The following is a 13571-nucleotide window of genomic DNA, read 5'->3' as shown; positions in this document are numbered from 1 at the left end:
GGTGCTAGACAAACAAAGTATCAGGAAAAAAAGAATAGAGTCTGCACAATGGTAAAGTTGCAAAAAGCTCCACTTAATTTCCACGTAATTTATTGCTCGTCAACGTTTCAGCCTGTTCAGACCTTCATCAGGAAATATATGATATATTTCAGAAATAACACCTCTGACAAAGGATTTACACATGGTGTACTTGCAATGCATCTTTTGGGAACTCTGGAGTTGTTCATTTAAGACCTTAGCTAAGGACACATTTTACATGCATCATGTTGAGACTGGAGTAGTCTGCAATCCGGTACAAAAACGGTACAGTTGTAGTCACGCAGAACTGTGGTTAGGACAGTTTTGATCAATGCTTGCGGAAGATTGTGCCCAAATAAGTAATAAATAATAGGTTGAGTTGTTTATTATTTGTGCCTTTTCTATTCTTCTGCTGGTAGTGTTTAGTTTGTCATAAGATATCTATAAATTCACGTAATCTGTGTGTGTGTGTCTGTCCCGCGCATAACTCGAGCACCGTCCGACCGATCAGCTTCAAACTTGACATGTTGTACATCACTGAGGACCCGAGGGGTAGTTGTCCAGAACCGAAACGCCACGAATCTCTGTATGTGTCTTGTGTGGCTGTCTGTGTCTCTTTTATGCCCATGTATGGCGATCCCTGATGTCACCAATATGACGACAAACTACTGACTTCATAGGCTGGCCTCCAAGTACTGATATTGGGTACTGCTCTAAGTACTCTGACAACCGGTACAATGTGTACTCTGACTCGGTACAACGGGTATTGCATAAGCGGGAGTCATGTGTTCCCAACGGATATCGCCCTAGTGATTCAAAATGCTGATACAATTGCATAAAACCACTGAAAGACGATTAGAAACCATAGGGGCTTATGAAAGCATCTAATCTCAAAACAAAAGAGGGTCTAAAAACAAGCATAGAAACAAAATGAAGACCAGATGCAAAGTCACAATTGAACTTGATATGAGAACCTAAATGAAAAAACATGGTGAAACATGGTAGAGCAGAAATGGAGTGCATTAAATGATGAATTGTAGGGAATACATTAAAAAGACATGGCAACTGCAATGAAACCCTTCTGGCATTGCGTTTTGCACTTTCCTTCAAAGGTCAGTTTAACAGTCAGAAATGTACTGAGCAGATCAGTACCTTTTTTGTGCTTCTTGGTTGTGCACACTCTTCTGAGTATATGTATGTATGCTTGCACATACACGTTTCAGGCCTTTGGGCCTTGAGAAGATGGTTGGTCTTTCTAATGAGCACTCATCATTATGAATGGGGGGCTGGTTGGCAGTGTGACCACTAGTGATGTGCGGGTCGGGTTTTTTCATGACCCGCCCCGCCCCAACCCGCGACGGAACGCGACCCGCCTCAACCCGCCCTGCGAACCCATATATAAATCTATGGCTCAACCCGCCCCGCGACCCGCGGTGGGAATATATATATATATTATATAGCGCTCTTTTAAGTACCCAAAGTCCCTTTAAATGTCTACAGTAGCACAACATTGTCATGGGCTGAATAAACAAGCATGTTGGTCAAAATAGGGTTTTTTTTTTTTTTTTTTCGTGGAGAGCGGCTGACCCGCTCACCCTCAGCCCGCATAATTTTCTCTGAAATCCTGACTCGACCTACCCGCGCCGCGGGTTGACCCGCGGGTCCCGCGGGTTACGGGTCGACCCGCTCATCACTAGTGACCACACATTCACTTAGTCTCTGGCACCGGCGCAGGAGGGCTGGCATTGCCCAATAAACTGCCTCTGGTGACGTGACCTGAAATGGAGCCAGTTGGTTACTACAGCTACGTTCCATTCCAAATTGCCATTCCTCCTCCCTTGTGTCCTTGTCAACTCACAGGTTTGGAATTTTAAGAAGCTTGTCCTATTCGCCGTCCAAAATAGTTTCATCGTGCTGGCACCTCTTAAAACCTAATGATGATTACTATCTGTTGCTCCTCTAATGTGACAGTTTTACTGGGGAGTAAGAAGATGCTGGTTTGCACAGCGAACAGTACCCTGAAGATGTAGGGCAGTGTGGAACTAGGGCCAAACCACAACGGCCATTTGGCCAGCATAACGGCCTTCAGAGTTGCAATGCCAAGTTCTGGTGAAAGTGCACTGAGGATTTCTTGCTTCATGCGAGACGAGACACAATTGACCAAACTGTTCTATACCGTATGTTTCCAGCCTTAGAAAACATTCTGTTTAGATGATATCGTCCAATTTCCTTAATCGCTTGTGCACTACTCTGTGACTGTTTCCCAGTGTTGACAGTGACACGATGCAACAACGTGCGTCTTATTGGAGTCAATATTTTACCAAGCTGTAATTGGCAGCAGACCTGGCTGTGGAGTTGATTATTTCTGAAAGAAGATTTATACATTTTATATGAGCATTATAACTTGTCAACACTTTGCCAGCCTATGTTGGTGGCAGTTTTGAAGGGGAACTACTTCTTCTTTTGGCTAATTCCCATTGAGGTCTCCAAAGCGGATCATCTGTTTCCATCTGCTTCTGCTCTCGGCGTCTTTCCTCGGTCACTCCAGCCACTTGCATTAAATACTTAAATACTTAATCAGTATTAAATACTTAATCAGTATTTAATGTGATCCTATAATCTTTTTGTCATGAGGAGGACCCTTTAAAAATCTGACATTGAAGTTGGTGTCACTGTTCCCAGTCCGTAAGTTACTGGTGAATGGTGATATAGTATTTAAAGTAAGTAGGATTTACTAGCAGTAGTTTTACAGTTTAATATATTAGAGATTTATCCACACATAACATCTGTAAGTTTGTGTGCAGTATATGTGTGTTTTGTAGAATATGGAGAAAATTGTTATATTCTGAGGTAACATGGTTTCTACTTTCTAGAGGCTGTGTGGCTGTCAAGAGGTCTTGAAAATGTTGCATTTATTATGTGCAGGGGGAAATAAAATACAGTACACCATTTTTTTTTAGACTTAAAGGCCCTCTCTTCTCCTAGTGAGATGGATACTTTTAACCTTTCAAGGAATAAAGTGCAGGCTTTGTTCGGGGTTAGGAGAGAGAACAGACATAATTTACTGCCACGTGGGAAAGTGGGAGGAGGAGATCATGCCCCAGGCATGGAGCGAAGACTGGGAGAAAAACACAAAGACAAAAGCATGACGGACAAAATAAAGAACAGATTGAGTAAAAGTGTAAAGGAAAACGTTTTCTGTCAATCTGGGGAAAGCCTAGTATGTTTTTCTGTATTGCAGCAAATGGTCTAGACTCCAGATCTTGGTCATTAGTACCCAGGTTGGAGACTGTAGCCGCTTGCCTCCAAACTGCTTGCTTGTTTGTCTGCATAGCAGCAGGCATCTTCAACGGCTACACTTATTTCCCCAACGGATACATATCCACTCCTAACTGTCAGACACACTTTGTACGCAAAGTAGCCTTGTCAACAACGCTTTCCATTTGAAATACACTCCATATCTGTTAAAAATGATGTGATTGTTCAGCTCTCTGGTCTTATTTGGATCTTTTCTTTCTTATTCCTGCATAAAGTGTTATTTTTATTTTTTATGTTTAGCAGTCTGCACCATTTCCAGCAAATGAGGCTTTGGTCTGATTTTATTTTTTTTTGTAATTTGGCTGTTTTGTTTAACTCAGTGGTTCTCTAACTTTTTCACGTCAAGGACCCCCAAATTGATAAATATTTGGCCGGGGACCCCCATTCTGAAAATATGTTGTGCCAGGGACCCCCAGAAGCAAAGATTTGTGTTAAAAATGTTCACTAATGTTCAAGATTTTTGAAAAATAGCAGATATACAACCTCATAGCGCGGCACTCTGTGCCGCACTATGAGCTTGTATATCTGCTATTTTTTGAATAGCCAACGTATAAAAAGTTAAAGTTGTTAAAATGATTGTGATGCTATGTTACTATGGATGTTCCTTGAAGCCTTTTCATGGTTTGACAGCAAGACGGTGCACAATGCTCACCTCGAATGAACCCTCACACCATATCGTACCTCTCCCTACAGTAACTTCTCCGGCGAAGCAAGCCAGGCCAGTCTGTTCGGACCCCATAATAGCCAATCGGAAGCAGCAGAGGCGGCGGCGGCAGCGGCAGCGGCAGCAGTAGAGGCGGCGGCAGCAGCAGAGGCGGCGGCAGCAGCAGTGGGAGGCGCGGCTCCTCCGCCGCCCTCCTCTTCGTCTTCGTCGTCTTCACCACCGTCCTCCTCATCGACCTCTGCGGCGTTCTGCCCCATCGTCCCCCCCTCCTCCCGACTCATCGTGGAGAGACAGCCCCGGATGCTCAACTTCAGGGTGGAGTATCGACAGCGTTCCATAGAGGTCGTGTTGGAGGAGGGCAGCACAGTCGGTGAGGAGCGCACACACACACACACACACACACACACACACACACACACACACGGCTGACACAACAGGCTCAAGGAAATAAATGGTGCACAGTGACATCTCATGGAGAAGTTTGTGTTGTGTGCATGGGTGGGAAAATGCTGTTTAGAATTAAATAGTCTCAAGGTATTTAACCCATTAAGACCGGAAACGCATGTGTCATTTTTTAAATCTATTTTTGGCTTTTCAAAAATAGCAGATATACAAGCTCATAGCGCGGCAACAAGTGCCGCGCTATGAGCTTGTCGATCTGCTAATTTTGAAAAATCGTGAACATTTGTGAAAATCTTTGAATACATATTTATATGCATCTTTTTTTAAAGCGAGCATTTGTAAGTCCTTGAAAAAGTTTGATATAGAAGACATTTTGTAGAATGGGCCTCAGGTCTTAATGGGTTAATAGCATCACTTTATGCATGATTGCCTTTTTCTTCCATGGAGTTTTGTCATAATTTGTCAAAAATTGTGAGATTTTATATTTGTCGTTTTTAGAATCATAAACTGAAAGTACATTCTAATTCGTCATCATGCATTCTCCCTGATTTGTCTCCCAGGCGAAATCAAAGAAATTCTTACAACAGAGCTGGGAGTTCCAGTGTCCAAAATGCAACTTAAGGGATGGAAGTCCGGAGATGTGTCTGACAGTGTGAGTATATGCAATAGTAGTTATGCAAATTGCAGGTATTTTGTGTGATTTGTGTGCACGAGCCTCTGAACTTTCTTGAATGTTTAGACCGATCGATGGCCATGTGTTTTGAATAGTCTGCAAGAGTCGAGACATTGATATTAACGTCGGCCATTGCCAGGTAATAATTAAGCATTAAATGATATGCATTTTCAGTGCAATCAATGTCTTATGTATTGGCTGGCAAGTGTTGTACATTTATGGTAACAATTAAAACATAGTGCCTACCCGCTGCACTATTACATATTGAGGTATATCTATAATTAAAAAAATGCTCAATCGTGGCCTTTGCAGACAGGGTGCGATTAGTCAATCAGTTTTTACCGCATGCGAAAAGGCGCACAAATCGAACTGGGTTCGATTGGAAAAAAACGCATCGCCGCACAGTAAATTCGAAGCCGGTGTGCATGAGGTCATTGAGAACCATGTGTTCATTTAAAAAATTATATTGTCTGTTTTTTCCGTGCGAAAAATCGCACCCTGTCTGCAAAGGCCTTTATTGTTATGGTGCTGTTAACATCAGACCCTAAACACAAATGATTCCACCAAAGCCTTTTGGTTGAATGAGAAAATGAAGCCACACCAATAAATCAACACAGAAGAATTATCAACATCACCATCATTGGGTTCAGAAAAAAGTTCAGAAAATCACTTTACTGTAATGCAAACTTTTAAACAAGAAAAGGCAGCACTCATGCCCTCTTCAGACTCCACCTTAGCCCGTTGCACTTGACCTAGCCTCGACCACCATGCAGTTTTATGCATAGGTTAAAATGTAATTTAGACAGCATGTTATTTAGACAGATGCCAGGTACATTTGTTGACCTGGCACCCAATAGTTTGTGTAGTTTAAATATACAGATTGTTTATTTTTTTTATATTATACTGTTTAGACTGATGCTAGTTTTACCTATGATCCTAGATTACTGAGGCACTACACTGTCTCTATGCGTTTGACTGTGTTTACCGTGCTTACTGTACTGCTAAATGCCTAAATTGTATATCATGATATTACGATATCCACAATCCCAGACAATATCCCAGTCTTGTATCACAATATCAATATAATATTGATATATTGCCTAGCCCTTCCTATAAAGAAGAATTGTAGTTCCATCCAAGCTTTGTGAAATGATGTAGATTTAGAAGGCATTTGGAATGCCTTCTAAATCATTAGGCCTCACACTTTCAAGACTGACGTGATGTGAGCTTGTAAATCTGCTATTTTTTGAATAGCCAACGCAAAAATCTAAAATGACACGGATGCTTTCCTGGTTTTAATGGGTTAAAATGTAGACATTTCCCAGAACAATTCAAAGATTTTCCAGAAACTTTCAAAAAATATTAAAATGAGTGAAAATAGCAGATCTACTAGCTCAGACGCGTTGTGAGCCTGTATATCTGCTATTTTCACTTTATTTGAAATGGAGCTTAAGTTAAGTGGCTAATTCATAATGTGCTTTCCCCTTCCTAGAAATGTAGTGGAGTAAAAAAAAAGTACACTATTTGCCTTTGGAATGTAGTGGAGTGAAAGTCGTCTGTTGCTTCCTCTCATATCTAATTTAGCTACTTGGGTCCAGGTTAAAATGTATTGCAGTGTCCCAAAATACAAATATTCAAGTAAAGGACGGTGTACTCAATGTACTTAAGTACAGTACTCGAATAAATGTACTTTATTACTGTCAACCACTGATGACGGTGACAGTCGATAGCATCCCTCACCACATATGCAGCTAGTGCAGCCTGCAAAGGGGGGCTGGGGTAAACGGGCACGCATACAGCACATAGCTGAGCTGAACAGAGACAGAAATGTGGCAGAAAGGGAGCACTCTTTGAGTAGGTGAAGTAAGTTCAAATGTCATGAAATTGTTGGTACATTTGACTCTGCCAGTTGTCAATTCACCACCAAAAGGCCTACGACTCACTATAGATCTCGATTCGTACTTTAAGAAACTGTACTTTTAGATTATTAAATAATTGTCTCAAATGTTACAGTACAGCTACGTATATAACAAAATAGTGTATGACTTTTTTTTAAATGTTGTATGTTTTGCTCCTCTGTGTCATCAGACGGCGCTGAGAAGTTTACACCTGCCCAAGAACAACAGCTTGTATGTTCTGACCCCAGACATCGCCCCTACTGCCAGCACCAGCCAAAACAGGTATCTGACCCACCCAACATGCTCTCTTTTTTCCGTGTCACTCTTTCATGCTACATTTCCCCACAATGCATATACGATTATGAAGCAAGCTCACACATCAGCGGTACAGTCCTGGCACCACTCGTAGTGCACACCAGGTGGCGCCCTGTGTCCATTTATTAGACAATCTCTCCAGAACCCAGCTGATGCAATATAAATGTTGCATAACAAAATGCCAATTTCATTGGAATATTAGAGATATTTGACCCTCTGGTGCACATGCATCTACTGTGACATTTTGAAAGGAAAGGCTCCTGCTGCAAACTCCCAGTCTTATGTAAATAATAATTTTCTTTGCCTTGTTTGTATCTTTCAGCCTGATATTGTTGGTCACTGAGGGTTATATTACTTCTCAGTATTCAGAGATTGCGTCTATTTTTCAGTCAATGTGCTTATGTACTCTGTGTGTGTGTGCGTGTGTGTGTGTGTGTGTGTGTGAAACACACGTTACACATTTAATTTCTTTTCCATTTTCCAATATGCTCTGGTCTGTCACATTAGTGACGGTGCCCACTGACAATGGAGACTTGGCGAGAAAGCTCCATTAAGCCAGTCTTCCCCGTCCAGAGGTCACTCCGCTCATCCCAGTGAATGCGTGGTGGTATTAGCAACCTTTCCTTCTGAAATGTCAGACTGCTCAATACGCGGATAAATCGGTAATCCAATCACAGGTGGCAGTTGAATGTATGATCGTTCCTTTGTTAGTGTCAGCCTAAGATCAGCACTAATAACTTAGGAAATCCTAGCTTTCCCACTGAGCACCTGTTTACTGTAAGACAACAAATGCCAAATGTATTTTAATTGGAGGATAACCGCACTGCGGTAGACCACACTGTGTATTTTGTTAATGTGTGCGTATTTGTGTCTATACATTTGTGTGTGTGTGTAGTATAGTAATCGTGTGCATTTGAGCTCTGCCTTTTTTGTACTGCTTTGTAGTTTCTTGTAGTGTGCATGATGCTGGAGGGTTTGTATGTACTATATATGTATGTGTGTGTACTACGTACATACGTACAGATGTGCTTGCAGGTGTGAATGTTGGGTTTGATTATCTCTAATTACTGAGATAGTAAAAGTCCAGTGGGGAACCTTAGGAGAAGAGGACATAAATGTTGCCTTTCTAAATGTTATTAAAGGGAAGGATCAGGACTTTTAGAAATGTCATTATATTGAACACTAGTTAAACTCCCTCTTGGATTATTTAGTACTTTTACGTTTACAATAATTATTTATCCTTTTTAATAAAGTAGCATCTTTTTTTGTTGCCATAGCAATCCATGTGCAAGTCAATGACATGAAACTAGTTTTCTTAAAATTGCAGTAATGCTTGTAATGACGCTGTACTAGACAGTAGAATTACACACCATCTAATTGAGACGGTGCAAAATCATGAAATACTTTATTACAAGAAAAAATCTGTACCGTGTGCAGCATCTCCCATAGAACAATAGAATGTTATTGTTGAGATACATTATAGAAGAGAATGGTGTGAATTCAATGCGGTTTTGCAACGAGTATCAAATTGGAGCCAATTTGTCAGAATCAAAACATGGTCATGAAAATGTTTCTGAGAATGTTCTGAATCTGATCAGGCCTTTGGCAGGGATACCCGAAACGACCCTTTAACACACAACTTCACTCTGAATTGTCTCTCTCTAGCAGGGTGTCCATAATTACTGGATTTAGTAGAATATGTAAAGATTTAATGGGACTTATATTATATCAAAAATATTAATGAGGCCTCACAGTAGTTTTTGATGCATTTATATTTGCTCTTTGAACTCGAGATTTGAAATAGCTTTGTTATTTATCAATATCTACTTAACCCGATATTGATCTAGGCTAGGCATCTTGTGAAAGTTAAAGTCACCAATGTGGTAGAAGTACGACAGTATAGCAGTGAAACACAAAAGGAATTCATGATAAATGGCAGGCAGAAATTAAAATACGGCAGGGGGATAAAAAAAAGAGTTAAGAAACATGGCTCTTGTCCTAAAGCAATCCCCTTAACCCATTAAGACCTGTGGCCGATTCTACAAAATGTCTTCTAAATCCTAACAGTTTTCTGAAAGAAATATTGTTTCTATATCAGTGCTGCTCAAACTTTTTCATGTCAAGGATCACCCAAAATGATAAGTATTTGGCCTCGGACCCCCCATCTTAAAATATGTTGTTCCAGGGACCCCCAGAAGCAAAGATTTGAGTTACAAATGTTAGCTTTGAAAAATATATTCAAAGATTTGCTAAAATGTTCACGATTAAAAGAAATATAGCAGATCTACAAGCTTGTAGTGCGGCACTCGGTGCCACACTATGAGCTTGTATATCTGCTATTTTTGAATAGCCAAAGAAATCTAAAATGACACAGATGCGTTCCCGGTCTTAATGGGTTAATGAAAGCATTTACAATTTCACAAAATGGGAATGACTGGTACAGCAGTCCTTTGGCAGTGTGCAGCGTTGCCTTGCTAGTTGGCCTAAAAGGAAGCGATGATGGCCCGTCTCTCTGGAGTTGTCTCTCTCTCTCTCCCCTCCTCTTCTCACTTCCCTCACTCACTGCTGGGTCTTTTTAGCAGCACCGTTTTCATGTCTCCATGTGTCATTGATATCATTTTGGGTGTCAGAAGCTCATTATTCTGTGTCAACTATTTTGGTGGATGGCGGTTGAGGTGGAAATGGGGGCGGCTGTGTGTGTGTGTGTGTGTGCGCTCACAGTGACCCTGTTGTCATGTTAGCTTCTGGGAGAGTCTAGGTGACAGATCATGGTGCAGGGAAGGCGCAGCCCCCTGTAGTGAGACCAGACAAGCTGTTAGCCCTGCAGTAAAAATAAACTCTAGTCATTCTGCATGCCCATGACACATCTGTGTGTGTGTGTGTGTGTGCGCACAAATGTGTTGTATAAAGTTTACTCCAGGTACACAACCTCTACTCAAGCTGAGTGATTTGATCCATTCCTTTTACTTTTCTAATTCATATTAGATTATGTTTGGGTTGTCAAAAATGTTGAGATGTAAATTTTTTTCACCTCATTTTTAGAGCTTGTCTAACGTCTTAAAACGTATTGAGATGTAAAACACATAAAAAATGTGTATATGAGAAAAGGATTCAAACTCAATGTCTTATTCAATATTGTTTGCGATGTAGCTCAACCCTTCATCATGGCCAGCTAGAGAAAGAATTATGCTAGGGTGAGAAATTAATCCTCAGTTTTTAATGCATTTGAAAACGACAACGCAGTTATCAGACTGGGTTAAATTGTTTTAAATGATGCACCGTCGCAGCCACTCGGCATTTTCGGTGTGCAAGAGAGCTTGGAGAGGGAAACACTGCGTACAACCAGATATTCCATATAACAGCCATGGCCGGATTTGTAATGGGGCATGATATCCATCGGAATACATTGCTGGGACATGGTAGAAAGTCTGAGAGTAGTTAATTATGAATCCAGGATAAAACACATTTCTGAAGATTAACTTATCACAATATTGTCAAAATTCCTACCACTTGGAGAAAATGTACGGTATTATTGGTCATTGTTGATTTGTTTACAATTTAATGTAGTGCGCCGCACACCAAAAATAGCTATTCTACGGGATAGTAGATCTGCTATTTTTGGTGTGCGACACTGACGTGCAACTAGGTATAATTCAGGCATAAATGAAGGTTTTCTCTTTGGCCATGTTAACTGACTGCCTGTGAATACAAGTGGGTGTCAAGAAGGAGCTAATCTCCTGCATAAATGATAAAGGCCTGATGAATATTTTAACGGGACTGCCTTCTTTCCCCACCCCGTTTTATTCTCCGCGCCGGCTCTCGGGAAGCGTGTTTGTTTTTTCAAAGGTTATTTTAATTTGAACTCGAAATTTTGAAATTGCAAAAATGATTCATTAGGCATTGGGGGGTGTTTGTTTCCATGGCTTCCTGCCCCCCCCACCCACCCGTCCCTCCCAGTGTATCAGCTATCCTATTGCAGAGATACAGATGCTTAAAGGAGTTGGCTGGCTGGCTGGCGGGCTAAAAAAAGCAGTACTACTGATGGAAAGTATCTTAGTGTTAGCATGCAGATAAAAGCCCGGGGAACAAGATGGCAGAACCAAACAGGGCAGAACCCGAACGCTTTCGCATTCGCCTGCTTTGTTGCGGATGCAAAATGTGGAGGAGGTAAGAAGAGAGATGTTGATGCGTGCATGTGTCTGTTGTTGATGAGACCTCCCTCCCTGCTTGAGCCTCGAACCAGTAGTCGGTCAGCATGTTCTCTTCTGGTTAGCTTTCTTTGTGGGCGTGTGTGTGCCGCGGGCATACGTACACGCGTGCGTGTCTGTCTGTCAGTTTGTCTGTCTGTTTTGTCTGATGGGTGTTGGTAAAGTGTGTGTGTGTTGGTCTGTGGCTGGGAGAGAGTGTGGGTGTATCTGGCAATGCTGGTTTAATCCATTAAGGCTGATTCTAAAAAACAACAAACGTTTTTACTACAAAACAGTTTTCTGAAAAACCCTATGTTGCTATATGAGTGGTTCTCAAACCTTTTTATGTCAAGGACCCCCAAAATAATATGTATTTGGCCGCCGACCCCCCATCTCAAAATATTTTGTTCCAGGGACCCCCCAGAAGCAAAGATTTGAGTTACAAATGTTCGCTTAAAAAAAATATATATACAAAGAATTGCCCAATTTTTTTTTGATTTTCAAAAATAGTAGATCTACAAGATCTAAGATTTAAAAATAGCAGATATACAAGATCGTAGCGTGGCACCGAGTGCCACGCTACGATCTTGTATATCTGCTATTTTTAAATAGCCAAAAAGTATAAAATAATGCTTATAGCGCAAATCTAAAATGACACGGACGCGTTCCCGGACCGAATGGGTTAATAAGGTCTAGAGTCTGCTCTGTGCCATGGGGACCCACAGCGGCGGCGGCGGGCTTACCTCAGAAATGAAACCAATCTGTTTAGCTTGCTCTTCTCCCCTGCAAAACGCTCCATTTTCTCTTGTCCATAAAGTTAAGTGACATTTTCCTCCCAGCACCCTTATGCCGTGTCAAGTACCCCCAGAGAGGTTGAAGGGCCGGGCCCAGATGTCCCTGTGTGTAGAGAGGGGGGAGAAAAAGAGCGTTCTGTGACGGCAGGAGCAAACAATGGCAGACATCTACCCCTCAACCCCCCCCCCCCCCCCTCCCAATGCTTAGGGGCCTACTGAGATAAGAAGATGGGTGTTTAAAAAAACCAAAACAAAACAACATTTGTGGTGGTGGGGCACATGAGGTATATCACACTAACACATGGAGTTAATACCCTGGTTTCTGTGTGAGCTGTGTGACCTCTTTTAAGTTAGATTGGCACTCGGGAGCGTTAAGATGTCTCCCAACTTCACTGTAAAATACTTCATGTTCATTAAACTCTCTAAAATATACAAAAAAAAATTACACTCAAAGTTACAAATGTGTAAATTCCGGAAATAGACGACTAGAAAACCTGAAAAGCTGTGCATAGGAGCCGCGAATCCCACAGTGAAATAACATGGGTTGCAGCCCGGAAGCAGAGCACAACATGATTTACGATTCTGTGCCTATCGGTGCATAACTCGGGAGACTGCGCGCCTCTGACATGGTCCAAGACGTAACAAGTCAAGTCAATGGAGGGGATTCCGCGGCTCCTATGCACGGCTTTTCTGCTTTTCTAGTCGTACGGAATGTCAATCCGTGCTATTTCACCGGTTGGTAAATTAAATGAACACTGAAGATTTTTTACTGTGTAAGTATTTGAGTATATGTATAAAAAGCAGGTTGGCTGGGTAGCAGCCGGCGCCATCCCCAGGGGGGTGACAGGTATGACATAGGTCAGTGGTTTTCAACCCTTTTCATGTCAAGGCCCATTATTTATTCGGCATTTTGAGCCACGGACCACTGTTTGATGAGATTCAGACCCAAGACTTAGAATATTTTGTTATCGTTGGATGAGATTTTGTCCACAATTCCATGCTGTATTGATGTTGGTACCATAGGAGAGATAATAACAGGAAAATGTTGATCAAAATAACAATTCTTTAATTAAGTGATGCAGATGTTTAAAAATAATTTAAAGGTTCTATGACATTCATTTTCACTTTTTTTTATTTTTTTGGGGGTTTTATGACCTCAATTACACCCAAAAAATCTGAACTTTGAACATTCAGTGGATTTTCTGTGGTCTGGGGTTTTCTGAATAATTAGGCTGAAAAGTAATCTGAGCTTGGCCCTTCGGCAGTGAAGTCACAACCCATTAATCCCGCACACTCTCCTCC

At 41.5% G+C, this 13571-nt stretch overlaps 1 protein-coding gene across 1 annotated transcript in view; it reads left to right on the top strand.

The window, feature by feature from the left end:
• Nucleotides 1-13571, top strand: part of faf1 (Fas (TNFRSF6) associated factor 1) — a 93608-nt gene that overhangs the window by 7835 nt on the left and 72202 nt on the right. Inside the window, exons 4-6 of the mRNA XM_080429976.1 lie at nt 4030-4370; nt 4963-5054; nt 7164-7255. Of these exons, the coding sequence (XP_080286102.1) occupies nt 4030-4370; nt 4963-5054; nt 7164-7255 (525 nt within the window). The remainder of the gene's footprint in view (nt 1-4029; nt 4371-4962; nt 5055-7163; nt 7256-13571) is intronic.

The sequence above is a fragment of the Gymnoscopelus braueri genome (genome assembly GCF_963280865.1).
Source record: "Gymnoscopelus braueri genome assembly, chromosome: 6".
In the NCBI taxonomy this organism is placed as follows: Eukaryota; Metazoa; Chordata; class Actinopteri; order Myctophiformes; family Myctophidae; genus Gymnoscopelus; species Gymnoscopelus braueri.
The sequence above is the reverse complement of the archived record's forward strand: the minus strand, read 5'-3'. Positions and strand labels throughout refer to the sequence as shown.